Raw genomic sequence first — 27422 nt, forward strand, 5'->3', positions numbered from 1 at the left:
GGAACAGCACCCAAAGAGAAGCAAAAAGAAGGGGCAGAGGGATGGAGGAGTTCCCCAGAGGTGACCCCAAAAGGGGCTCCCAGGGGTGGGTAATCCCTAAGGAAGCATTAATTAGCTCCTGGCTAATTAATTAGCCCCTGGGTTCCTCAGCAAGCTGAGAGGGACTCTCAGGAAGAGTTTTCCCCAAAACATCCCTGGTGAAATGATCCCCAACTTGGGGAAAAGTCTTGTCAGGCACTGCCTTGCCCAGCAGGTTTAATGGGGTGGAGATTCTGGGCAAACTGGTGGGACTGGAATCAAGTGGTTCTGTTCTATTATTAAAACTGAGTTAGGCTTCTGAATAAAAAGTGATTATTTGCTTAATTTCCCTTCAGATGTTGTCACAGACACACGGGCCCAAAGCTCATTCTCTGCCTCTTTAATGGCTTTTTCCTGGTTAAGATGCAACCCTTGGAATCAGGGGGTTTTGAAACCAGGGAAGTAGAAAACTTCTGAATATTTTTTTTTGTTGTTTTTCCTTTTAAAACCTTTTTCTTTGGTCTGTTTTTCCCCACTTCTCATTCCTTTGTGATCTGTTCTTTCTGTGGATGCTTCTCAGACAGCTGCTTGCTTGTAGGCTGGAGCAGAAATGGGGAGAAGTGGCTTGTAATGTCACTTAAAAATAAATATATTTCCCATGATGCTGAATAAATGGAAATCCTCTTTATCCTTTCAGAAATCCACCTTACTGCTATTTTATTTTTATTTTTTTTTTCTCCTGGGTGACTGTGGATAACCCAGAGATGCTGTGGGTGGGTGGGGGGGGGTTGTCAGCTTTGCTTGAAAGGGGAAGGATTTGAAGTCTCAGCTTTATTTCTCCCCAGGTATTTGAGTTAATGAACATAAATAGAAATAGATAATTTGAAGTAAAATAATTTCCTCTGCAGAGCAGATTTTGCTGCCAGCTCTCTCAGGTTCTGACTCTGCAGGCACCAGGGGAGAGAAGAACCTCAGCATCCAGGGGAAGAGCTCAGCAAGAAGGAGTTTTTTTAATTTATTTTTTTTTTGTTTTAAGCAAAATGAGTAACCAGTCACACTTCTCTGTTTTGCTTTTAGGGTGCATAAAGAAAAATCACAGCCTGGGGAGCCAGGGGGGACGTGGAGCCTGGAGCATCCTTTGTGAGTATGGGAGCAAAGGGGTACACGGGGGAACTGGGTCCAAGGAGCTGATTGCTCTGTCCTGAGAGCTGCTGGAGCCCTGGGGATTCCTGACACACTCTGAAACACAGAAAAAAAAACCACTAACACTGAAAAACAAAAAAAAAGAAAGAAATATTTTAATTACTATTTTAATTACTATTTTTATTACTATTTTTATTACTGTTTTTATTACTGTTTTTATTAATATTTTTATTAATATTTTTATTAATATTTTATTAATATTTTATTAATATTTTTATTAATATTTTTATTAATATTTTTATTACTATTTTTTTTTTACTACATTTTTATTACTATTTTTTTATTCTTTCTGAAATGGCTCTCGTGCTCCCTTGGCCTTTTGATGCTACCAGCCTGAAAGGGAGCAGTGAAAAAGGAAAAAAAAAATTTAAAAAAAATTAAATTAAAAAAAACCCAAAACCTTTAAACAATTTTCTGACTCCCTCTAGAGGATTTCTTTCCTTCCAAGCCCACAAACAGCTGCTCAGTGGGAGAAGCTGAGGAGGCAGTGCCAGGTTGCAGTGCAGATTCCATCTTCTCCAGCACCAGCAGACTCCTTCCTCCTGATGGCTCCCAGGTTTTATTCCCATTCCTTCCTCCTGACTCCTGGTGGCTCCCAGGTTTTATTCCCACTCCTTCCTCCTGGTGGCTCCCAGGTTTTATTCCCACTCCTTCCTCTTTCCTCCTGGTGGCTCCCAGGTTTTATTCCCATTCCTTCCTCCTTCCTCCTGATGGTTCCCAGGTTTTATTCCCATTCCTTCCTCCTGACTCCTGATGGCTCCCAGGTTTTATTCCCACTTCTTCCTCCTGATGGCTCCCAGGTTTTATTCCCACTCCTTCCTCCTGGTGGCTCCCAGGTTTTATTCCCACTCTTCCTGGGATGCTCCCAGCCCATTTTCTCCCTGCCCAAGGACCCCTCACTGCCTGGGCCACAGGAGCTGTTCCTGGGATGTCCTCTCTCCTCTGGAACAAATTTTCTGAGGGTATCAAGTGGAAAGCTGAATTTTAACACCTTTTGGATGTGTTTTATCCCAGTCAGATTTTACTGTCTGTAGGGGCAGCAGCTCCTTTGCCTTATACTCTGACTTTTCCCCCTTCCTATCATGGGGTGCCCTTTGTTTTTCAGCCTTTTCCTGCTGCTTTTCCTGCCAGCTCACAGTTCCATCCAGCCCTGGGACAAGGTGTCCATGGGAGGACTTGGATGCTTCTGACCCTGTCCTCAATCCCACCCCCCAGAGTAGCTGGTGAGGGGATGGGACCTTGGGGCATGAAGGACCCAGACCCAGAAGGACCCAGAGCTGTTGGAGCTGGTCCAGAGGAGGTTCTGGAGCTGCTTGGAGAGCTCTGGAGCCAGGGGGAGAAATTTGGGGGTGTTCAGCCTGGAGAAGAGACCTTGGAGCAATGGGGAGAGCTCAGAGCAGCTCCCAGTGCCTGAAGGGGCTCCAGGGTGCCCCCAGGGTGCCCCCAGAAGCTGTGGCTGCCCCATCCCTGGCAGTGTCCAAGGTTGGATGGGGCTTGGAGCACCCTGGGGGGGTGGGAGGGGTCCCTGAGCATGGCAGGGGAGGATGGGGGGGATTTAAGGTCCCTCCAACCCTGGGGTGCTGGGGTGCTGTGAGTTCTTGTTACTTGTTCCCCTGGTGCTGTGGGTTTCTCTGCCCTTGCTGCAATTTCACATTTCTATCCCCAAAAGCAGTTTGGTTGATGGTGTTTCACAGGAGGCCACCACTGACAGGGGCTTTCTGCCCATCCCCAGGATGGATGGGGGCTCTTGGTGGCACTTGGTGGCTATTGGGGGCCGTTGGTGGCTCTTGATGGCTGTTGGTGGCACTTGGTGGCTCTTAATGGCACCTGGTGGCTGTTGGGGGCTGTTGGTGGCACTTGGTGGCTATTGAGGGCTGTTGGTGGCACTTGGTGGCACTTGGTGGCTATTTATGGCTCTTGGTGGCAGTTGGTGGCACTTGGTGGCTGTTGGTGGCAGCTGGGCCATGGCTGGGGACACACAGGTAGTGCTGGCACTGCTGGTGGCCACAGTGCTGGGCTTGGAGTCAGGGCCAGGGCCACCCAGGGGTGAGTGGCTGCTGTGTCCCCCCCAGCACCTTTCCTGTTCATGAGGACACCTGGCTACAAACCCACCTTTCCCTTGGCAGCACCCCTGGGCCTCTCCCTCTCCTCCCATTTCACACCCACCCTCCCGAGGTGACACATCCTGGTCCAGGCACCAGAGAGGACTGACTGCTTCTGGATTGCAATGTGGGCTTTTTATTTTATTTTTATTTTTATTTTATTTTATTTTATTTTTATTTTATTTTATTTTATTTTATTTTATTTTATTTTATTTTATTTTATTTTATTTTATTTTATTTTATTTTATTTTATTTTGATTTTCCTGGCCAAATTACCCCATTATCACATTTCCTCTTCTCTGAACCCCTTAAGACCCCTTTAGGTTTTCCCTTTCTCCCCATTGCTCACCTAGGTTGCTCCTCTATGCCCAGGTTAATTTTTATTGTTGTTGTTTATTTATTTTATATGTTTATTTATTTATATGTTTTTATATTTTATTTATTTATTTTAATTAATTTATTTATACATTTATTTATTTTATATATTGTTTATTTCTTCTATTGTTGTTCATCTGCATGATGCAATCAGGAACCTCCTGGCTGCTGAAAGCACTGCCTGGGAAGTCTGGAAGTTAATCCTCCTGTTTTAGGGAACTGATAAGGTGAGGAAAAGACTCTGTGTGAGTCTGAGCAACACACTCTCCCTCCAGAAGTCAAATTTCTTTTATTTTAGGGTTTCAGCCTCACCCCAAACATCACCTCTGGGGCAGATGCTCTTCTGGAGCTGAAACTGAGCTTGAGGGTCGGATTTATTCCAGACTTGTGGAGGTCTTGTGAAGCCTCCCAGGAGACAGGAGAAAGCCAGACACTTCTGTGATACATGTGTGTGTGAATTTAGGTTGAATCATTATTTTTATAATTAGAAATGTTTATAATTATAAAGTGTTTACTAACCCAATTATAAAGTGTTTGCTAACCTAGCTTTATAGTTAGGTTCTATAGGTTAGCAAACACTTTATAAAGGTTGGGTTAGTAAACACTTTATAGTTCTTCAAATGATGATAATAAATTATTCAGCCTGCATTCACAAACACATATATTACATTTTTGTGTCCTTTCAGCACAAATCAGGATCCTTTTTGGGATGTGCAAACTCCAATTTGATTTTATACCCGTGGGGGTTGTTTGCAGCTTTCCTTCCTACCTGTTGGTTCCTGCTGAACCCTGAAGGCTTTAGCTGTGAGATTCCTCCTCTTTTGCATTTTCTGCCTCTCAGAAAACCATGGAAATTAAGGAATAATTTCCTGAAGTTTGGGCTGAGCAGTAGCTGCACCACAGCTCCCACTTCATTCCATTGGACTCGCTGCTCTCGGAGGCCTTTTCCAGCCTAGGGAACAGCGTGATTCTCTGCTTCAGTGTTGGCTTTGACATTTCCCCCTTTTTGTGGCTGCCTTTTTCATTCTGGAGCCTTGCTGAAGTGCAGTTGTCAGATGCTGGAGGCAGCACCTGGGCTCTTGGAATGATCACGTTGGGGCAGCAGCCGCACCGGCACAGGCTGCTCCTCTGCTTGTTCCCTTCCCCAGGGATTTAACAGCTGAGATGGAAACTCCTTTATCTGCCACTGGAATATTCGATTTTATTTTTTTTTTACCTTACCTTTCATGTATTTTTTTTTCCCCTAAAGCTGCTCTTTTGTATTGCTCAGGAGGGACCTGTAAGGTTTTCTTCTGCTCCTCCAGGCAAATTGCTTCCTCATTCCCAGCTCACTCCCAAATTAATCAGGTGAACTGATGGGGTAAAATGGGACCCAGTTTCCCCTTTCCCCCCAAAAAAATCACCTCTGAACTTCAGGGAATGTTCAAATGCTTTCAAATCTGTAGCTGGGGGGTGATGAGGGCAGTGTGGGGCTGGGGGTTGTGTCCTCCTGGAGCTGCCTCGGGACAGGGATGTGAGCTCTTTATTCAGATGCTGCATGGGGAAAAAACAAATAAAAAAATTAAAAATATATATAATTTCTCTTTTTCTTTAGAGCTTCTGATCCTCAGATTCCAGCTTTAGGAAGGCAGCTGCATTGTTGGAATAAACCTGTGGGAGTTGCAGAGGGTTCATGGCAGCAGAGACCTCTCTGTTCTGCACCCAGGAGCAAAACTGCCCCAAATTCCATCCCCAGAAAAGGAAAAAAATCCCCAAAACAGCAAATCCAGACTGTGATCGTGGTGCTTGGCTTTGTGCTGAATAACTGAGTAGATTTCTAAAAAAAAACTCTCTTTTCCTTTTTTTTTAGGTGATGTCAGGCGTGCAGAAGCTGGACAGGTAATTCTGATGAGGGGGCTTTGGGATTTGGGTGTATTTACTGCTAATTAATTCCCTCTGGTTTGGTGTAGGTGATAAACCCATTTTTTTCCCCTGTTTTTGGCACGATTAGGGAGTTTTCCTGTTGGTTTTTAGGAAAGCAGTTTTAGGGGAGGCCAAGGGAATTTTAGGGGAGGCAAAGGGAATTTTAGGGGAGGCCAAGAGGGATCCCAGCAGGTTTAAAACCCCATGGATTTAATTTTTTTTTAAAAGTTTGGAAAATAAACCCCTTCCTCCAGACATTTCTTTATCCCTAACGCAGTGAATTTCACCAGGTGACACTTCCTAAACTACATCCCAACACCTTAACAACATTCCACGGGATTTTAAGGAAGATGTAGGAACCAAAGTCACCACAGCCTTTTTTTCCTGATGCCAAACACAATTATGGGGTTTCCCTTTTTTTCCAAACTTTTCTGGGAATTGGTGTCTTGCTCCCATTCCAGCATGAAACCTTGGGAGCTGTTTAGAACCTCCCTGCTGTAGTTTGATTTTTTTGTTTTTCCCTTTAAGAGGGAAGCAAAGTGGAAAGGGAAATCTTGGGCTGGAAGGGTTGGGTTTGGGCATTTTTCAGCTGGCTGGGTCCTGCCCCACACCCCCAGGAGTGGGGTTTTGGGGTTTGGGGGGTTTTTGGGGTGGTTTGGTTTGGTTTTGGGTTTTTTGGGGGGGTTTGGTTTTGGGTTTTTGGGGGGATGGTTTTTTTGGGGTGGTTGATTTGGGTTTTTTTTTTTTGGGGTGGTTTGGTTTGGTTTTGGGATTTTTTTGGGGGGGATGGTTTTTTTTTGGGTGGTTTGTTTGGTTTTGGGATTTTTTTGGGGTGCTTTGGTTTGGTTTTGGGGTTTTTGGGGGGATGGTTTTTTTTTGGGGTGGTTTAGTTTGGTTTCAGGTTTTTTTGAGGGGTGGTATTTTTTTGGGGTGGTTTGGTTTGGTTTTAGGGGGTTTTTTGGGGGGGGGACGAGGAGGTTGGGGTGGTTTGTTTGGTTTGGGTTTTTTTGGGGAGCTGGTATTTTTTGGGATGGTTTTTTTGGTGGTTTGGTTTTGGGGTTTTTTTGGGGGGGTGGTATTTTTGGGGGTGGTTTGGTTTTGGTTGGTTTTGGTGTTTTTTTGGGGGGTGGTGTTTCTTGGGGTGGTTTGGTTTGGTTTTGAGGGTTTTTTGGGGGTGGTTTGGTTTGGGTTTGGGTTTTTTTTGGGGTGGTTTTGTTTGGTTTGGGGTTTTTTTTTGGGGGGGTGGTATTTTTGGGGTGGTTTGGGTTAGATTTTTTTTTTGGGGTGTTATTTTTTAAGCTGGTTTGTTAGCTTTGCTTTTGGGGTTTTTTTTTTTCCTCTTAATTTACACCTAAATACACCTAAATTCTCCTTTCAATGAGCTGCTTAAAGCTGATTTCTGTTTCTGACAGCTGAGGGGCCACCCCCCTCCCTCCCCTGCTGGGATTCCAGCTTCTGGAGCCTTCATCCCAGGTAAGAACTTTCCCCCTGCTCAGCCAGGAGGGAACCAGGGGGGATTTTTCCTTTTTCCTGAGCAACACAGCTTGGAAAAATCAAATTATAAATTATTCCAGCTCAGGTGCAAAGGCCCTAAAGTTGTTGGTGCTGCCCCAGGGGTGAGCCAGCAGATTTGTTGGCACTTTCAGAGCTCCACCTGGGTCCCTCTTTTTGCAGCATCTCCCTCTGAGGAAGAGGAAGAGGAGGAGACCCTGAAGCTCCTGGTGGCCTCACTGCAGCAAGTGATGCAGAAGGTGCCTCCTGGGGATGCTCCCAGCACCTCTAGAGATGATGCTCCAGGCTTCAAAACATCCAGAAAAGGTCCTGAAGAGCAAAAAAGCCCCCAAAAAGGCTCCAAAGCATCCAGCAAAGGTGCTGAAGAGAAACAAAAAACCCAAAAAGGTTCCAAAGCATCCAGCAAAGGTGCTGAAGAGCCAAGAAAACCCCAAAAAGGCTTCAAAGCATCCAGAAGAGGTGAAGAGCAACAAAAAACCCAAAAAGGCTTCAAAGCATCAAGAAAAGGTGCTGAAAAGCAAAAAGGACCCCTAAAAGGCTCCAAATCATCCAGCAAAGGTGCTGAAGAGAAACAAAAAACCCAAAAAGGTTCCAAAGCATCAAGAAAAGGTGCTGAAAAGCAACAAAAACCCCAAAAGGGTTCCAAAGCATCCAGAAAAGGTGCTGAAGAGCCACAAAAACCCCAAACCGTTGTAGGGCCAAGGAAAGCCACCCCATCTCTGACCCCCCAGGGTTTGTCAGCCCCCCAAAACCCCCATTTTTGGTGTGTTTCTGGGTCTGCCCAGCTGAGAGCAGCAGTGGAGGAGCTGCTGGGGGTGGTGGAAAGCGTTGGTGGGAGGGTGAGGAGCCAGAGCCTGGATCTGCTGCTGAAGGGGCTGAGGGAAATCCTCCCAAAATGCCTCAAAAAGGAGAGGAAAAAGCAAAGCTGAGTGTGGGGAGAGCCCCAAAGCAGCAGGAAAAAGGGGAAGGAGGTTGGGGGAGCTCCAGGATCCAACGGGAGGTGAAGGGACCTTGGGGCTGCTCAGAGGATTGGGGAGAATTTGCTGGGATTTGGGGTTTTCCTGCTCTTGGCTCCTCTGTCTCTCTGCTCCCTGCAGGCAGAGCTCAGCTGGAGGCAGGGAAATAAAATCTGGGGTCTGAGTCCTGAGTTAAAATATAAATTGGGGTGGGAATGGGTTTTAATGGCAATTTAGAGGAAAATGGAAACATCTCTGTGATGGGTACGTGGAGGAAACCAGCCCAGGTTGTCAGAGGGTGTAAAGACTCTAAACAGAATAGAAATAGAAATAATAATAAATATAAATAATTATTGTTGTTGTTGTTATTGGCATTATTAGTGTTATCAAGGTTACTGTTATTTTATTTGTATTTTTATTTGTATTTATTTGTATTTGTATTTATTATTATTATTAGGTTATTTTATTGTTATATAATTATTATTATATATGTATATTATATATTATATATATTATTACTATTATATACTATTATATTATTACTGTTACTATTACTATTAATATATTATATTACTGTTATTACTATTATTATTATAGTATTACTATTATTATTACACTATTTCTATTATTATATTATTATTACTATTACTACTACTATTATTACTAATATTACTATTACCACTACTATTATTATTGTTATTTTTGTTGTTATTATTTTTATTGTTATTTTTGTTATTATTATTACTCTTGCTATTATTACTATTATTGCTATTACTACTACGATTATTTTTTATTCTTGTTATTGTTGTTATTGTCATTATTATTGTCATTATTGTTATCAATATTGTAATTATTGTTATTACTATTATTGTTATTTTATTGTTATTTTTATTGCTATTATATTATTATTACTGTTACTATTTTTCCTATTATTACTAATATTACTATTACTACTACTATTATTGTTGTTATTGTTATTTTTATAATTATTATTATTATTTTATTGTTATTTTGTTGTTATTGTTTTTATTTTTATTATATTATTATAGTTATTATTATTTATTATTTATTTTTATTATTATTATTATTATTATTATTATTATTATTATTATTATTATTATTATTATTACTATTAATGTTTCTTCCTTGAACTCCCCAATTCCTGCTCCTTCCCTGCAGCTTTTGGGCAAGAAAAGGAGGAAAATGACCATTATATCCTGGCATTCTCACCCAACCCATGCTCAGCAAATCTGGGGAAAAAAAGGAAATTTGAGCCAACCCAGGGCACAGAATTTATTTTATTTTATTTTATTTTATTTTATTTTATTTTATTTTATTTTATTTTATTATTTTATTTATTTTATTTTATTTTATTTTATTTTAATTTAATTTATTTTATTTTATTCTATAGAATCAATCCCTCCTTTTCTGCTGCTCAGAACCTGGGGGGGGTTTTGGTCCAGAGAAGAACTTAAAAAAACCCCCAAATCACCAAAACCTCCGAGTGGGGTTTTAGGGCCCAGAGGTTTGGGTGCAAAACACTGGGGGGGGAAAAAAATGACTAAAAATGAGAAATAGAATTTATATAAATATCATTTATTTAAAATGCTGCTTTATACCTGGAGGTCACCCCAGGGAAAAGGGGAATAATTGGATTTGCTGCATTTGGGGCTCTCTCCTGGTTTTTTTTTCTTTCCAAATGGCCCTGAAATCAGCAGGGAATTGGGAAATGTCCCAAGCAGCTGCTCCTGAAAATCCCTTTTTTATTTGCCATGAAAAGGTTCCCGGGGCTGCCTGAGCTGCAGAAGCCTTAAAAAGGCTGGAACGGGCATTCCAGGGGAAACCCAGCTTGGGATCCATCCTCTGGAAAACCCAGGAGGGAAACTTGGGTTAAAAGTCTGATTTCAGGTGAGTTTAGGAACAATTTGATAGCGGGGTTGCTGAGAAAGGAAAAAGAAATTTAATTTTTTAAAATTTTATTTTAATTTAATTGTAATTAATTTTAATTTAATTTTAACTTAATTTTTTTAATTTTTTTTTCCCCACTCCTCATCTAATTCAAACACCTGAACATCTTTGGTAATTTTGGGGGATTCTCCTGGGGGTAACTTTGGGATCTCCAGGTCTGGCAGAAGTTTCCAGCACCTGAAGGAGCTGCAGGAAAGCTGGGGAGGGACTTGGGACAAGGGATGGGATGAGGGGGAAGGGTTTGCAGCTGGGAGAGGGGAGATGGAGAGGAGATTTTGGGGAGAAATTCTGTGGGGTGAGGGTGCTGAGCCCCAGGGTGCCCCCAGAAGCTGTGGCTGCCCCATCCCTGGCAGTGTCCAAGGTTGGATGGGGCTTGGAGCACCCTGGGGGGGTCGAGGGGTCCCTGAGCATGGCAGGGGGGGAATGGGGAGGATTTAAGCTCCCTCCAACCCAACCCAGCCCAGTCTGGGGATTCTCTGGCTGTAGGTTGGGTGGCAGATGCCCAAAGGGACCCTGTGGTTGTCCCTTCTTTTTCCCAGATAAAGGGTTTGGAGGTGCTGCCCCCACCCCAGGGTTACCCAAAGATGCCCGAGGATGCCCAGGGCTGCAGCTTTTACCTGAGCAGGGATTTCAGTCCAGGCAAGATCTGCTCATCCCAGATCCATCCCATCCCTGGAGCCCCAGCTCTGCCCAGCCTCGGGATTTTGTCCCCGGGGGGGATTTAGGGTCCCTCCAACCCAACCCACCCCAGACTGGGGTTGTGGGACTCTCCAAGCCCCAACACTCCCTGCTCTGCCTGGACAAGGACATTTCCTCAGCTCCTCATGTCCTGCAAGGCTTGGGATGCTTTGGAGCAGCTCCAAGGTGGAGCAGTCCCTGGATTTCCTGACCTCAGAGGGAGGGGTCCTGAGCATGGCAGGGGGGGGAATGGGGGGGATTTAAGGTCCTTCCTTGTCATCCCCCTGGAGCAGGTGAGGGAGGTGACCCCAAGAGGGGCTCTGGGTGGATGGATGGATGCTCCATCCCTTGATGGGATGTGGGGGGATGGCTTGGAACTGGAAAAGAGGAGCTGGGAGGGAGAAATTCAGTGCTGAGCCCCAGGGTGCCCCCAGAAGCTGTGGCTGCCCCATCCCTGGCAGTGTCCAAGGTTGGATGGGGCTTGGAGCACCCTGGGGGGGTGGGAGGGGTCCCTGAGCATGGCAGGGGGGACACTGGGGGGGATTTAGGGTCCCCCCAACCCAATCTGGGGTGCTGTGTGTCTCAGCTGGGGGGGCTGATCCAGCCACAGCTTCAGGCACAGGAAGGGTCCAGTCCCCCCCTGTCGGTACCGGGGACACCCCCAGCATCTGGGGGCAGCACCAAGAGGCCTCAGCAGGTTGGGGGTTTTTCTGGGACATGGAAATTCGGGGTTGTTGTTCCTCAGGAAGGGGGAAACCTGCTGGAGACCCAGCTCGTCCCAAACAGCCCGAGCAGAGCCGGGGCCGAGGCTGGGGGGGCTGAAAATAAGGTGAGAAAGAGGGAAAAAGGAGATTCTGGGGGTGTTGCTGGGGGTGTTGCTGGGGGGGTGTTTTTGAGGGGGTGTTGCTGAGGGTGTTGCTGGGGGTGTCGTGGGGGGGGGGTGTGTTTCTGGGTGTTGCTGGGGGTGTTGCTGGGGGTATCGAGGGGGGGGGTGTTTCTGGGGTGTTGCCGGGGGTGTTGCATGGGGTGTTGCCAGGTATGTTGCCGGGAGTGTTGCTGGGAGTATCACTGGGGGTATCGCTGGGGGTGTTGCTGAGGGTGTCGCTGGGAGGGGTGTTGCTGGGGGTGTTGCATGGGGTGTTGCTGGGGGTGTCGCTGAGGGTGTCGCTGGGAGGGGTGTTTCTGGGGGTGTTGCTGAGGGTGTTGTAGGGAGTGTCACTGGGGGTATCGCTGCGAGTGGTGCTGAGGATGTTGCTGGGGGTGTTGCTCAGAGTGTTGCTGAGGGTGTTTCTGGGGGTGGTCACTGGGGGTGTTGCTCGGAGTGTTGCCGGGGGTGTTGCCGGGGGTGTTTCTGGGGGTGTTTCTGGGGGTGTTGGGCATTCCTGGCTGTTCCCTCCCTCAGGATCCCTCCCCATGGGCACAGCCGAGGACACGGCGTGGCTGCGCTGGGTGACAAAGCAGTTTGGGGGTGCGGGGGGGTCCCGGGACAGGGAGATCACCCTGGAGGAGTTCACCCGGGCCCTGCAGGTGAAGGAGGTGAGCGGCACCCCCACCACGGGGGGGTTGTCCCTGCCCCGGCACCCAAACCCCCCCTGACACCTCCCTGAGGCCGGGGAAAAATCCCAACTCCAGAAGGAGCTCCCAGGGAGGAGCCGAGAGATTCCCAGGAGAGATTCCCAGTGATGGGGCTGGGGGGGCAGAACAGCACCGGCTGCTTCATCACCATCATCACCACCAACACCTTCATCACCATCATCACCATCATCACCATCACCAGCATTAAACACTGCAGCAAGGCCTGGTTTTTGGCTTTTAAAATTTTATTTTCTATTTTTTAATATTTAAAAAAAAAAAGTATATTTTTAAAATAACATACAAATATTTTTTAAACCATTTTTAAATTTTTTTAATCAATTTTTTAATTATTATTTTTTACACTGCTTGGAACCAGAAGTGCTGAGGTGCTCACAGGCTGCCTCCTGTTCTGAGCTCTGCTGCCAGAGTGGTTCCAAGGAGTGGTTATTGATGTGGTGATAGGAGCTTTATAGTTATATTATTTATATTTATATTATTTATATTTATTTTTGTTTTTGTTTTTTATTTTTATTTTCATTTTTATTATTTTTTATATTTGTATTTATATTAATTTTTATTTTTAGTTTTTATTTACATTTAGATTTCTATTATTTCTCTTTTATGTTTATATTTAAAATCTAAATAAATATTATATAATATACATTATAAAAATAGAGTAAAATATAAATCTATTTTATAAATATTTATATATATATCATCTATTATCTCTTACCTATTATATATTATCTCTTACCTATTATATATTATCTCTTACCTATTATATATTATTTATTATATATTATATATTTGTATATCCTTATAAATATTTTTAAATAATAATCAATAAATATTTATAAATATATAAACACTATATATTAATCTATACATCTATAAACAGATTTTATATATACTAAATATTTATAAATATATTTATTTATATTTAATATATCAATAGATGCAACGTATAATATACGGAATATAAATAAAACATGAATAAAGTAAAAATAAACAATATAAATAAGAATAAAAATATAACCATAAATACCCATATACTTTCCCCCTCCCCGCAGTCCTTCTTCGCTGAGCGGTTCTTCGCCCTCTTTGACTCGGAGGGGAAGGGTTCGCTCAGCCTTGCGGAGCTGCTGCGCTCGCTGCGGGGGCTGCTCCAGGGCAGCGAGACCGAGAAGCTGCGGTTCCTCTTCCGAGTGTACGACGTGGACGGTGCGGGACGAGACCCCCCCCGGACCGAGACCTCCCCCGGGCCGGGCCGAGACCCGCACGGGCTGAGACCACCCCGGGCTGAGCCTCCCCGGGGCTTCCCTCCGCCTGGCTCCGCACCCAAGGGCGGGCACCTCACCCAGCACGGAGCCGGCGGTGCGGGGGCTCCCCCGTGGTGACACCCTGGGGTGAAGGCGACACCCGGGGGTGAAGGTGACACCCGAAGGTGAAGGTGACACCCGGGGGTGAGAGTGACACCAAGGGTGAAGGTGACACCCGACGGTGAAGGTGACACTCGGGGGTGAAGGTGACACTCGGGGGTGAGCGTGTCACCTGGGGGTGAAGGTGACACCCAGGGGTGAGGGTGACACTCGGGGGTGAGGGTGACACCCGAAGGTGACACCCGGGGGTGAAGGTGACACCCGGGGGGGCCGTGGCTTCCCCTAAGGTGAAGGTGACACCCGAAGGTGAAGGTGACACCTGGGGGTGAGGGTGACACCCGGGAGAGCGGGTGACCCTGAGCATCCCCTCCGCTGTCCCCCCCCAGGCAGCGGCTCCATCGATCCGGATGAGCTGCGGGTGGTGCTGGGCTGGTGCCTGCGGGAGAGCTCCCTGGACCTGTCCCCGCAGCGCCTCGGGGACCTCACCCGCAGCCTCTTCGAAGCCGCTGACAAGGACCGGAGCGGCTCCATCACCTTCGAGGAGCTCCGGGAGGAGCTGGAGGCTTTCCCAGAGGTGATGGAGAACCTGACCATCAGGTACCTGCGGGGTGGGGGGTGGGACAGCCCCCTGCCCGCCTTTGGGGGGTCCCTGTCCTCCTGCTCCGAGCAATAAAACTCGGGAATAAAACTCCCCAGGGGGCTGGGACAGCACCCAGAGCAACCCAGGGACATCGTGGGGACACCCGGGGACAGGGATTGGGGTGCAGGTGTGGAGGGGTGATGGGAGGGGGTCACACGGGGTGCTGGGGTGGTGTGGGGATGGTGTTGGGATGGTGTTGGGATGGGTGTTATGGTGGTGTTGGGATGGGTGCTGGGATGGGTGTTGGGATGGTGTTGGGATGGTGCTGGGATGGTGCTGGGATGGGTGTTGGGATGGTGTTGGGATGGTGTTGGGATGGTGTTGGGATGGTGTTGGGATGGTGTTGGGATGGTGTTGGGATGGGTGTTGGGATGGGTGTTGGGATGGGTGCTGGGATGATGTTGGGATGGTGTTGGGATGGGTGCTGGGATGGTGTTGGGATGGTGCTGGGATGGTGTTGGGATGGTGTTGGGATGATATTGGGATGGGTGCAGGTGTGGTGTAGGGCTGGGTGCTGATCTCAGCTGGAGCTCTGGGTGCTGGCCCAGCCCCCCCTCCTCTCCCTGCCTCTCTCCCCAGTGCTGCCAGTTGGCTGAAGCCCCCGGGCCCCCCAGTGCCTCCCCCCCGCCCGCGGATCCTGACCCGGGGGTTCTGGCAGAACCGAGCTGGGTCCCTGGGCTGCCTGGGGGCCTTCGCTGCCCTCAACCTCCTGCTCTTCACCACGGGTGCCCTGCAGCACCCCGGGTGGGTGGCCCTGGCCAGGGGCTGTGGGCAGTGCCTCAACTTCAACTGCGCCTTCCTGGCAGTGAGTCCTGGGGGGGCACCCGGCCGGGGGGGTGACCTGGGGTGGGAGAGGTCCTGGGTCCATCAGAACCTTGTCCTGGTGCTGGTTGGGGTCAGCAGATGGAGTCTGGGGGCTCGGGGCAGTCGTGGGTCCCCTCCCCACGGGGGCAGGAGGACACTGAGGGACCCTGCAGGTTGGGGGTGATGAGGGGGGTTCTGCCTTGGGGTGCTCTCCCCACTGACAGACACCCTGCCCGGGGGGGGACCTGGCTGAGGACACCCAAGGGAACAGCCCCTGGCTGAGCCCCCCCATCTCCAATCATCCCCAAATGTCCCTGATTGTCCCCAAGATCTCCAATAATTGTCTCCAGCATCTCCAGCTGTCCCCCACCTCTCTGATTGGTCCCAAACTTCTCAATGTCCCCAAACATCTCTGATCACCCCGAAACCTCGGATTTTCCTCAGCATCTCCATCTGCCCCCAAACATCTCTGATTGTCCCCAAACATCCCTGATTGCTCCCAAACATCTCCAATTGTCCCCAGCATCTCCATCTGCCCCCAGCGTCTCTGAATGTCCCCAGCATCACTCCCAAACACCTCTGATTGTCCCCAGCACCCCCATCTGTCCCCCAGCATCTCTGATTGTCCCCCACATTTCTGATTTTCTCCAGCACCCCCATCTGTCCCCCAGCATCTCTGCCCTCAACATCTGATTGTCCCCAGCATCTCTGAATGTCCCCAACATCACCCCAAACACCCCAGCATCTCCATCTGTCCCCCAGCAACTCCATCTGCCCCCCAGCATCTCTGATTGTCCCCATCTCAGATTGTCCCCAGCATCTCAGATTGTCCCCAACATCTCTGATTGTCCCCCAGCATCTCCCTCTGTGTCCCCCCCCTCCAGCTGACCCCAGCCCCTCTCTCAGCCCCTCTCCCCCTCTCCCAAGGTGCTGATGCTCCGTAGGTGCCTGACCTGGCTGCGCACAACCCCCCTGGCCCAGCTCCTGCCTCTGGACCAGCACGTGGGGCTGCACCAGCTGGTGGGCTACCTGGTGCTGGTGCTGGGAGCCACCCACACGGGTGCCCACCTGGCCAACGTCAGTGAGTGGCACCTCCCAGGGGAGCCAGGGAGGGACCTTCCGTGGCCCTGAGCCCATCTTGGGCAACTCTTGCTCTAACATAGCCCTGAGGTCATGGCTGGGAGGGATGCAGATGCCACAGGGGAGGTGGATGTGTCCTAAGGGGATGCAGGTGTCCCAGGAAGGGGATGCAGATGTCCCAGGGGAGGTGGATGTGTCCTAGAAGGATGCAGATGTCCCAGAAAGGGGATGCAGATGTCCCAGGGGAGGTGGATGTGTCCTAGAAGGATTCAGATGTCCCAGAAAGGGGATGCAGATGTCCCAGGGGAGGTGGATGTGTCCCAGAGGGATGCAGATGTCCTGGGGATGGGATGTTCATGTCCCAGAGAAGGTGGATGTGTCCTAGAAGGATTCAGATGTCCCAGGAAGGGGATGCAGATGTCCCAGGGGAGGTGGATTTGTCCCAGAGGGATGCAGATGGCCCAGGGAGGGGGATGTAAGGCCTGGGGAGGGGGGGTTGATGCTGCACACTCTGTGTCTGTCCCCCCCAGGCAGGATGGTGGAGCAGGATGGGGACAGGGACAAGCTTGGTGGCCTGGCCAGGTACCTGCTGTCATCAGGAGCTGGGGCAGGGGGCCTGGGGGACACAGCCCCCCAGACAGGGCTGGCACTGCAGGGACTCTTGGTCACCATGCTCATCTTCTCCAGCCCCTGTGTCCGGAGCAGGGGGCACTTTGAGGTGGGTCCCAATGCCCCCTAAAAACTCCCAGATGGGCTCAAGGGTGCTCCAGGTCTGGGAGAGGGGCTGGTGGGTGGGTGCCCATCTTGGAGGGGTGGGGGACAGTTTGGGAGCCAGTGTGGTGCCCCCAACACCTCCCTTGGACACCCCCACCCTCCTCAGGTGTGCAGTTTTAGGATCAGAGAATAATTTGGGTTGGAAGGGACCTCTAGAGGTCATCTAATCCACCCCCCCCTGCAGTAAGGACACCCTCACCCAGAGCAGGGTGCTCAGAGCCTTGTGAACACCTTGAGCATCTCCAGAGATGAGGCCTCAACCACTCCCTGGGCAACCTGTGCCATTGTTCCACTTAAAAATGGCCTGGGGGGGTGGGTTGTGCTCCATCATTTTTGTCCTTTCCTCACCCAGCCTCAGCAGGGAGCCCCCCTTGGCTCCCCCACTTTCAGTCCATCCTCTCCCTGCCCCCCCAGCTCTTCTACTGGACCCATCTCTCCTACATCTCCATCTGGACCCTCCTCCTCTTCCATGGCCCCCACTTCTGGAAGTGGTTCCTGGTTCCTGGCTCTCTCTTCACCCTGGAAAAGGTCCTTGGCTTGGCCTGGAGAAGGGCTGGGGGGCTGCACATCGTGGAGGTCAATCTGCTCCCCTCCCAGGTCTGCACCCAGGAGACCCCTTCCCAAATCTCCAGGGCTGGCCAAGGGTTCAGTTTGGGGAAAGGGACTTGGCAAGTGAGGGAGGGGACAAGGGGGGACTTGGGGAGTCACAGACAAGAGGGATGAGGAGCAATGGATGGAGAAGGGGGGAGTTGGGTTGCTCTGGGGTGTTGGCATCAAGAGGTGAAAGAAATTTCTTTGTTTTCAAGCTCTTCTTCCCTCTTCCTTTCCTTTCCTTTCCTTTCCTTTCCTTTCCTTTCCTTTCCTTTCCTTTCCTTTCCTTTCCTTTCCTTTCTTTTCCTTTCTTTTCCTTTCCTTTCCTTCCTTTTCCTTTCCTTTCCTTTCCTTTCCTTTCCTTTCCTTTCCTTTCCTTTCCTTTCCTTTCCTTTCCTTTCCTTTCCTTTCCTTCCTTTCCTTCCTTTCCTTTCCTTTCCTTTCCTTTCCTTTCCTTTCCTTCCTTTCCTTTCCTTTCCTTTCCTTTCCTTTCCTTTCCCTTTCCTTTCCTTTCCTTCCCTTTCCCTTCCCTTCCCTTTCCTTCCCTTTCCTTTCTTTCCCTTCCCTTCCCTTTCCCTTCCCTTCCCTTCCCTTCCCTTCCCTTCCCTTCCCTTCCCTTCCCTTCCCTTCCCTTCCCTTCCCTTCCCTTCCCTTCCCTTCCCTTCCCTTCCCTTCCCTTCCCTTCCCTTCCCTTCCCTTCCCTTCCCTTCCCTTCCCTTCCCTTCCCTTCCCTCCCTTCCCTTCCCTTTCCCTTCCCTTCCCTTCCCTCTTCCCTTCCCTCTTCCCTTCCCTCTTCCCTTCCCTCTTCCCTTCCCTCTTCCCTTCCCTCTTCCCTTCCCTCTTCCCTTCCCTCTTCCCTTCCCTCTTCCCTTCCCTCTTCCCTTCCCTCTTCCCTTTCCTCTTCCCTTCCCTCTTCCCTTCCCTCTTCCCTTCCCTCTTCCCTTCCCTTTCCCTCTTCCCTTCCCTTTTCCCTGTTCCGTCTTCCCTTCCCTCTTCCCTTCCCTCTTCCCTTCCCTCTTCCCTTTCCTCTTCCCTTCCCTCTTCCCTTCCCTCTTTCCTTTCCTCTTTCCTTTCCTCTTTCCTTTCTTTTACTTTCCTTCCCTTCCCTTTTCCCTTTTCCCTTTGTCCCCTTTCCTCTCCTTTCTTCTCTCTCCTTCTTCTCTGTTCTCTCCTTTTCTCCTCTCTCCTCCCTCCTTTTTCTTCTCTTATTCTTATTTAGGATTTTTACCTATTTTTTTTCCAAGAAAACCCCAACAACCTAAACTCACAGAACAACTGGAGACAAAACAAAAACTGCTCCAATTCTGACTTTCTCCCCAAACCTGACTGCCTGGGGCTGACCCTGACTGAGATTCTGGGTTGGTGCTGGAGCTGAGCAGCAGCCAGGGGAACGAGCAGGAGGTTCAGGCACTGGGGGCTGCAGAACCCCCAAGCAGAGCTGGGTGCCCCAGGGATGCTCCCAGTGTCTCCCTCTCCTCCAGGTGACCCACCTGGTCATCCAGAGACCCCCAGGGTTCCACTACAAGCCTGGAGATTACATCTACCTGAACATCCCAGCCATTGCCTCCTACGAGTGGCATCCCTTCACCATCAGCAGTGCCCCTGAGCAGCCAGGTCAGACCCCAACCTTCCCTCCTTTCCCAGCACCAGCCCAGTTTGCATCATTTCCCCAGCACCCAGGGGATGGGTTGTGTTGTGAAGCCCCCCCCCGGGTGCTTGGATCCCCTCTTGAGGTGTCCATGCATCCCCTGGCTCCCCTACCTCCATCTCTGCTCTGCAAAAACCTCTGCATCTGGGGGAGTGATTGGGGTGGGGACTGAATGGCCCCCAAAATGTCCTGCCCAGCTCCAGGGGTGCCCATGGTTTGGGGTTCACTCTTGGAGAGGAGGCTTCAGAGATGATCCAGGGGCTGGAGCAGCTCTGGAGCCAGGGGGAGAGAGTTGGGGGTGTTCAGGCTGGGGAAGAGACCTTGGAGCAATGGGGAGAGCTCAGAGCAGCTTCCAGTGCCTGCAGGGGCTCCAGGAAAGCTGGTGAGGGACTTGGGACAAGGGCCTGGAGGGATGGGATGAGGGGGAAGGGTTTGCAGCTGGGAGAGGGGAGATGGAGAGGAGATTTTGGGGAGAAATTCTGTGGGGTGAGGGTGCTGAGCCCCAGGGTGCCCCCAGAAGCTGTGGCTGCCCCATCCCTGGCAGTGTCCAAGGTTGGATGGAGCTTGGAGCACCCTGGGGGGGGTGGGAGGGGTCCCTGCCCATGGCAGGGGGGACACTGGGGGGGATTTAAGGTCCCTCCAACCCACCCCATGCTGGGGTTCCATGAGTGGCTCAGCTGCCAGAGCATCCCCAGTCCCTGCTGCAGTCTGGAGGGTGTTGGTGGGGATGTTCCCCACGTCCCCAGCCTGGGGACAGCCCCTGGTGGAGGTTTTTCCCCCTTCCCCCCCCATAACTCCCCTCCACCCCACAGAGACCCTCTGGCTGCACATCAGGTCTCTGGGCCAGTGGACCCACAAGCTGTACCAGTACTTCCAGCAGCCCCAGTTGCCCAACCCGGAGCCCAAACCCCTGAGAAAGATCCTGGGGGAGAGGAGGCAGCGGCGCTGGGTGCAGGTGGGTGCTGGGTGCAGGTGGGTGCTGGGGCTCCCACCTTGAGGTTTTCCCTCAAAATGCTGCTGGGGAGGGGGGCTGGGGGGCTGCCTGTCCCCCCCATCACCCCTTGGACGTCCCAGCTGGTGACACTTTGGCTTTTGGCTTCCAGGAGGGGCTCCCTGGTGGGGTTGGCTCCCAGGGGGGCTCTGTGGCCACCAGTGGGGATGGAGCCATCCAGTTGACATCATACAAAGCCACTGGTGCCACTGGGCCAGGAGAGGGGGACCCAAGAGCTGGGGAGGTGAGCACCATCTCCCACCCAGACCCCCACCCATGGGGGGACAGGAGGGGACATGTTTGGGGTGGGGAGGACCCATGGCACCCCTCTCTGCACCCCACAGGTCAGCCCTGGGATGGATGGGACCCATCGGATCTGCAGTGTCCAGGTGAGGGACAGCTCCATCCTCCCCAGCTCAGCATCCCCAGGGGGCCACCCCAAGAGTGTTCCTGGTCACCCCAAGAGTGTCCCTGGCCAACCCAAAAGGATTTCTGGCCACCCCAAGTGTATTCCTGATCACCCCAAGTATATTCCTGGCCACCCCAAAAGTGTCCCTGGTCACCCCAAGTGTATTCCTGATCACCCCAAGTGTATTCCTGGTCACCCCAAGAGTGTTCTTGGCCACCCCAAGTGTATTCGTGTCCACCTCAGGAATGTCCCTGATCACCCCAGGAGTGTCCCTGATCACCCCAACTGCTCCTGGCCACCCCAAAGTTGTTCCTGGCCACCCCAAGTGTATTCCTGGCCACCTCAAGCACGCTCCTGGGCACCCCCAGTGTGTTCCCAGCCACCCCACACACATCCTGAGGCACCCCACATGCTTGTCCCCCCTGGGACACCCCACACAGATGGTCCCATGGGGGCTGGTGCACACCCTGCACTGCTGGAAGCCTTCACACTCCTGCTCCCCCCATCCTCCTCTTCCTCTGCTCCCCTCAAGCTCCCCCCAAAAGCCCCCAAATCCCCCCTGCCATGTGCCAGCAGCCCCCAGGGTGGTTTCAGCTCCCCTAGGCTGCTGGATTCCGATCTCTCCCCATTTCCCACCTCTCCCAGTGCTTCATTGATGGTCCCTACGGAACCCCCACCAGGAGGATCTTCAGCTCGGAGCACGCGGTGCTCATCGGCGCCGGCATCGGGATCACCCCCTTTGCCTCCATCCTCCAGAGCATCATGTACAGGTGGGCAGCACCTCGGGGATCCCCCCACACCCCAGGGTGGCACTGGGAGACCCAAGTCATGATGGCACACCCATGGGAGACCCATGGGAGACCAATGGTAGACCAATTGTAGACCTATGGCAGACCCATGGTAGACCTATAGTAGACCAATGGTAGACCAATTATAGACCCATGGGAGACCCATAGGAGACCCATGGTAGACCCATGGCAGACCAATGGTAGACCCATAGCAGACCCATGGTAGACCTGTGGTAGACCCATGGCAAACCAATGGTAGACCCATAGTAGACCAGTGGTAGACCGATGGCAAACCCATGGCAGACCCATGGCAGACCCATGGCAGACCCATGGTAGACCCATAGGAGACCCATGGGAGACCCATGGCAGACCAATGGTAGACCAATCATAGACCCATGGTAGACCCATAGCAGACCCATGGAAGACCAATTGTAGACCCACGGCAAACCAGTGGTAGACCTATAGTAGACCAATGGTAGACCAATTGCAGACCAATGGTAGACCCATGGCAGCCCCATGGCAGCCCCAAGACTGCCAACACTTCTCTCTCTGGGATGATCACCATGGGTGCAGGGGGGGCACCTGTGGTGGTTCCCCCCCAAGTGTCCCCTTGTGACCCATAACACATGGCCAGGAGATGGGTGAGTGGGTGGGTGTCACCCTCCCGTGGGGCTGCTCCCTGGGGTCTCCTGCTGCAGGACACCCCTGGGTGGGCAGCAGGGCTGGTGGGGAGGGGGTGTTCAGGTCCTGCTGGGGTCTGGGGGGGGGGCAGGGGCTGTCAGGGCTGTGTCTGGCTCTGCAGGTACCAGAGGAGGAAGCAGAACTGTCCCAGCTGCCACTACTCCTGGTGTGAGGACCTGCAGGATGGGGAGATGATGCTCAGGAAGGTAGGAATGGGTGGGATGAGGCACCAAGGATTGCCCCGGGCACAGGGGCTGGAGGGAATCCTTCTAAATTGGAAATGAAAAGGAATTTCTTTGTCCAAAGGGATGGCCCAGGGGGAGTCCCCATCCCCGGAGGGATTTCCAAGCCCTGGAGATGGTGCTGAGGGACACGGGGCAGTGGGACTGAATGACCTTAAAGATTTTTTTTTCCCAACCCAAATGATTCAGTGATTGGATGATCCCTGCCTGGATCCAGGGCTATGGAGCAGGTCCCCATCACAGAATCATAGAATTGGCTAGGTTGGAAGGGACCTCAGAGATCACCAAGTCCAACCCTTGATCCACTCCCCCCGTGGTTCCCAGCCCATGGCACTCAGTGCCACATCCAGGCTCTTCTTAAAAACCTCCAGGGATGGAGAATCCACCCCCTCCCTGGGCATTCCAGTGTCTGATCACCCTCTCTGCAAAGAATCCTTTCCTAATATCCAACCTAAACCTCCCCTGGCAGAGCTTCAGCTCTGCCAGGGGAGGTTTAGGTTGGATATTAGGAAAAAATTCTTTAGTCCGTGCCCTCTTATCCCACTGATACCTCCCCGACCCCCCCCTGGCTCCAACCTCCTTTCAGGGAGTTGTAGAGAGTGATGAGGTCTCCCCTGAGCCTCCTCTTCTCCAGCCTCAACACCCCCAGCTCCCTCAGCCCTTCCTCACAGCAATTCTGCTGGATCCCTTCACAGCCTCCTTGCTCTTCTCTGGACCTGCTCCAGCACCTCAAGCTCCTTCCTGAGCTGAGGGGCCCAGAACTGGACACAGGACTCAAGCTGTGGCCTCCCCAGGGCTGAGCACAGGGGCAGAATCCCTTCCCTGGACCTGCTGGCCACGCTGTTCCTGAGCCAGCCCAGGATGCCATTGGCCTTCTTGGCCACCTGGGCACACTGCTGCCTCCTCTTCAGCTTCCTGGCAATCCAGACTCCCAGCTCCCTTTCTGCCACTCTGTGCCCAGCCTGGAGCTCCCCATGGGGTTGTTGTGTTGAACCTCATCCCCTTGGGATCAGCCCAGCTCCCAGCCTGCTGTGTCCTTCCAGGTTGACTTCATCTGGATCAACCGGGACCAGAAGCACTTTGAGTGGTTTGTCAGCCTCCTGACCAAGCTGGAGCTGGAGCAGGCAGAGGAGGAACCAGGAGGTGAGGGGGACCTGGGGGCTGCCCCGGGCTTGCTTTGGCCTCAGCAGAACCCAGATTGACTTTGGGGGGGTCAGGAGGAGGGCTGGACCCCCCCAAACCTGCAACCCTTTGAACTCAGGGAGGTTTTTGGAGATGCACTTGTACATGACCTCAGCCCTGGGCAGGAATGACATGAAGGCCATCGGGCTGCAGGTGGCCCTGGACCTCCTGGCTGCCAAGGAGCAGAGAGATTCCATCACGGGGCTGAGGACCAGGACCCAGCCTGGGCGACCCGACTGGAGCAAGGTGAGGGCTGGTCCTGCCCAAATCCTGCCCCTCAGCCCACTCTGGGTGGGGTGGGCACTGTGTTGGAGTGGGAGGATGCACTGGGATATCTCAGCTGTACCTTCCTGGGGGGGTGGAGGATGCTCCAGGATCCTCAGGACCTGCTTTTTAATTTTATTTATTTTTTTGAGGGATGCTCCATTCCCTGAGGGAAGCTCAGCCTCCCGTGGGTGGGTGAGGGATGTGCCAGGTGGGAGTGGGAGCTGTCACCCTCTCCTTTTCTCCTGTCCCCCTGGCAGGTCTTTGGGAAGGTGGCAGAGGAGAAGAGAGGGAAAGTCCAGGTTTTTTTCTGTGGCTCACCAGCCCTCGCCAAAGTCATCCGGGGACACTGCGAGCACTTTGGCTTCCAGTTCTTCAAAGAGAATTTCTGAGCCTGCCCTGACACGGGGTGGTGGAGCCTGAGCTCCAGAGGGGGGTCTGTGGGGAGGGGAAGGGGCTGAGCTGGGCCATGGGGCTGTGGGATGGAGGGGATGGGGTCCTGGAGCCACCTGGGGTGGAGGGGATGGGGTCCTGAAGCCTTTTGGGGTGGAGAGGATGGGATGGGGTCCTGGAGCCTTTGGGGTGGGGGGGATGGGGTCCTGGAGCCACCTGGGGTGGAGGGGATGGGGTCTTGGGGCACCTGGCAGGGCTTTGGGATGGAGAAGACAGGGTCCTGGAGCTCTCTGGGATAGGGGGAACAAGTGGAGCACCCTGCAGGGCTTTGGGATGGAAGGGATGGGGTCTTGGAGGTCTTTGGGGTGGAGGGGATGGGGTCTTGGGGCACCTGGCAGAGCTGGGGGTGGAGGGGATGGGATCAATCATCACCTTGCAGGGCTTTGGGATGGAAAGGACAAGGTCTTGGAGCCCTTTGGGGTGGTACCAGGGTTCTGGGGTGCCTGTCAGGGCTGGGGTGGAGGAGATGGGATGAGATCCACCATCACCTTGCAGGGCTTTGGGATGGAAGGGTCGGGGTCTTGGAGTCCTTTGGGGTGGAGGGGATGGGGTCTTGGAGCTCTTTGGGGTGGAAGGATGGGGTCTTGGGGCACCTGGCAGGGCTTTGGGAGGGAGAAGACAGGGTCCTGGAGCTCTCTGGGATAAGGGGAACAAGTGGAGCACCCTGCAGGGCTTTGGGATGGAAGGGTCGGGGTCTTGGAGTCCTTTGGGGTGGAAGGATGAGGTCTTGGAGCTCTTTGGGGTGGAAGGATGGGGTCTTGGGGCACCTGGCAGGGCTTTGGGAGGGAGAAGACAGGGTCCTGGAGCTCTCTGGGATAAGGGGAACAAGTGGAGCACCCTGCAGGGCTTTGGGATGGAAGGGATGGGGTCTTGGAGTCCTTTGGGGTGGAAGGATGAGGTCTTGGAGCTCTTTGGGGTGGAAGGATGGGGTCTTGGGGCACCTTGCAGGGCTTTGGGATGGAGGGAATGGGATCCCCCAGCACCTTGCAGGGCTTTGGGATGGAAGGGATGGGGTGTTGGAGCCCTTTGGGGTGGTGGTACCGGGGTGCTGGGGTGCCTGTCAGGGCTGGGGGTGTTATGGGGTGGGTGTGGGGGCTGTCTGTGTGTCCCACGGAGCCGGGCAGGGCTGTGGGGTCCCGCGGGGTCCCGCGGGGAGCGGTGCCCACAGGAGGGCACTGCAGCCTCGGCAACCGGGGCATCCCGGAGCTCTGCCCGCTCCTTCCCAGAAAACCACACAACCTCCCCTGGAAAAGAGGGAATTTCGTGCCCTAACCCCCTCTCCCTACCGTCCTCCCCCCCAGAATAAACGTTTGTGGTCCCTCCAAGCTTTGTAGGGAGTGCCCCAGGTCCCCTGGGAGAGGTGCTGGTGCTTTGGGGTGAAAAGGTCTAAAAAAAACCCACACAAAAATTAAAAAAAACCCAAAAAAACCTAAAAAAAAAAACACCAAAAGGAAGATGAGGTGAGATGAGACCCTAATCTGCTGGCAAAGTCACCCGTGGGGAGAGCAAGGTTTGGGGGAGCATCCCACCCCAGGGTGGCAGAGCCCAGGGGGGGTTGGGTTGGGTTGGGGACCCCTGGGTGGCTCCAGCACCTCCAGAACCTCCTCTGGAGCAGCTCCAGAACTCCGGGTCCTTCTGGGGACCCCCAGAGCAGGGCAGGGCAGAGGGGGACAATCCCCTTACTCCCTCCCATCCCGCTGAGGAAACCAAACCCACTGGGGGGGCTTTGCTGGAGAACCCCCCAGTGGGGAATAGGAGGACCCCAAACCCTGGGGCTGGGCCTCTGGGACACATCCTGGGCTGCCCAGGGGGGGTTGTGGGGTCTCCTTCCCTGGAAACATCCAAATCCCACCTGGATCTGTTTCTGGGGACTGCTGGAGGGGCTCTGGCAAGGGGGGGGTTGGACCCAATGGGGTTTTTTTGAGGTTCCTTCCCACTCCCCCCCATTTTCTGTGGTGCTGCAGAGCCAGCCCTGGTGCTGTCAGGATTCCTGGAGCTGATTCCAGGATGATGCAAGATCCTGCTCAGCACATCCAAGGGAAAATCAGGACAGCTGCAGCCTCCTGGGGCTTGCAGGAGGAGGAATCCACCCCCCTGCACACCAGGGTTGTGTCTTGCTTGGTTGTTGGTTTGGGGGTTTTTTTTTTAAGGGATATTTTTTAAGCTAAGCCCCCAGGTTGATCCCATAAATCCACCTGGTTTTCCCGTGGCCAAAGATGCCAAAATCTGAGATAAAAATCAAACTGAGGAGCTGGTGTAGGTGACACGTGGCCCAGGAACACAGCTCCAGCATGGGGAAGAGGGAAGCACATTCCCAGCTGGATTTAGAGCAGTTAGAAACAGAGGGAATCATCCCCTGTCTGCTGGGAACCACGGTCCTGCCCCAGCCCCACGGAGCCACGGGGGGATTTTTCCCCAAAAAAAAGTAATAATTATAATAAATAAATCACAAATGTCTCTTCTGGAGCAGGGGGCAGCCAGAGGAGAGGGGGGAAATCACCCCAAAAATCCAAGAAAAGAGGCTGGCAGCCTGCTGGGAAGCACACAGGGGGTGCTCAAAGGGTCTTGTAAGCTTCTGGGGGACTTGGTGGGGCTTTTTTAAATTTATTTTTCTTTATTATTGCCTAGAAGAAAGCTGGGATGGGGGGTTTGACAGGGGTGTGTAGTGAGAGGAGAAGGGGAAATGGTTTCAATCTCGAAGAAGGGAGAATTAGGATGAACATAGGGAAACAATTCTTGAATTTGAGGGTGCAGAGCCCCAGGGTGCCCCCAGAAGCTGTGGCTGCCCCATCCCTGGCAGTGTCCAAGGTTGGATGGGGCTTGGAGCACCCTGGGGGGGTTGGAGGGGTCCCTGAGCATGGCAGGGGGGGAATGGGGGAATTTAAGGTCCCTCCTTGTCATCCCCCTGGAGCAGGTGAGGGAGGTGACCCCAAGAGGGGCTCTGGGTGGATGGATGGATGCTCCATCCCTTGATGGGATGTGGGGGGATGGCTTGGAACTGGAAAAGAGGAGCTGGGAGGGAGAAATTCAGTGCTGAGCCCCAGGGTGCCCCCAGAAGCTGTGGCTGCCCCATCCCTGGCAGTGTCCAAGGTTGGATGGAGCTTGGAGCACCCTGGGGGGGTGGGAGGGGTCCCTGAGCATGGCAGGGGGGGAATGGGGGGGATTTAGGGTCCAACCCAAACCCATTCCATGATTTCCCCTCCAGAG

The 27422-nt window shown here is 52.1% G+C and overlaps 1 protein-coding gene across 1 annotated transcript; it reads left to right on the forward strand.

Moving 5' to 3' along the window:
• The first annotated feature begins 12127 nt into the window (after positions 1–12127).
• NOX5 (NADPH oxidase 5) lies at positions 12128–24154 on the forward strand. The gene is made up of 16 exons (XM_030456663.1): positions 12128–12250; positions 13360–13510; positions 14055–14265; positions 14888–15113; positions 16040–16193; positions 16723–16910; positions 17381–17563; positions 19039–19171; positions 20018–20160; positions 20309–20440; positions 20541–20585; positions 21251–21375; positions 22196–22280; positions 23360–23459; positions 23578–23744; positions 24023–24154. Exons 1-16 carry the CDS (start codon positions 12128–12130, stop codon positions 24152–24154), a joined length of 2298 nt encoding a protein of 765 aa, XP_030312523.1.
• Positions 24155–27422: the final 3268 nt, after the last annotated feature.

The sequence above is a fragment of the Calypte anna genome, chromosome 10 (genome assembly GCF_003957555.1).
Source record: "Calypte anna isolate BGI_N300 chromosome 10, bCalAnn1_v1.p, whole genome shotgun sequence".
NCBI classification, from domain to species: domain Eukaryota; kingdom Metazoa; phylum Chordata; class Aves; order Apodiformes; family Trochilidae; genus Calypte; species Calypte anna.

Bases quoted from the DNA above. Each gene is read 5' to 3' on its own strand.
- NOX5 (XM_030456663.1), top strand. From the start codon at position 12,128: ATGGGCACAGCCGAGGACACGGCGTGGCTGCGCTGGGTGACAAAGCAG. The intron at 12,251-13,359 runs GTGAGCGGCACC...CCCTCCCCGCAG, and splicing joins GGGCCCTGCAGGTGAAGGAG to TCCTTCTTCGCTGAGCGGTT. The intron at 20,441-20,540 runs GTGAGCACCATC...TGCACCCCACAG, and splicing joins GGGACCCAAGAGCTGGGGAG to GTCAGCCCTGGGATGGATGG.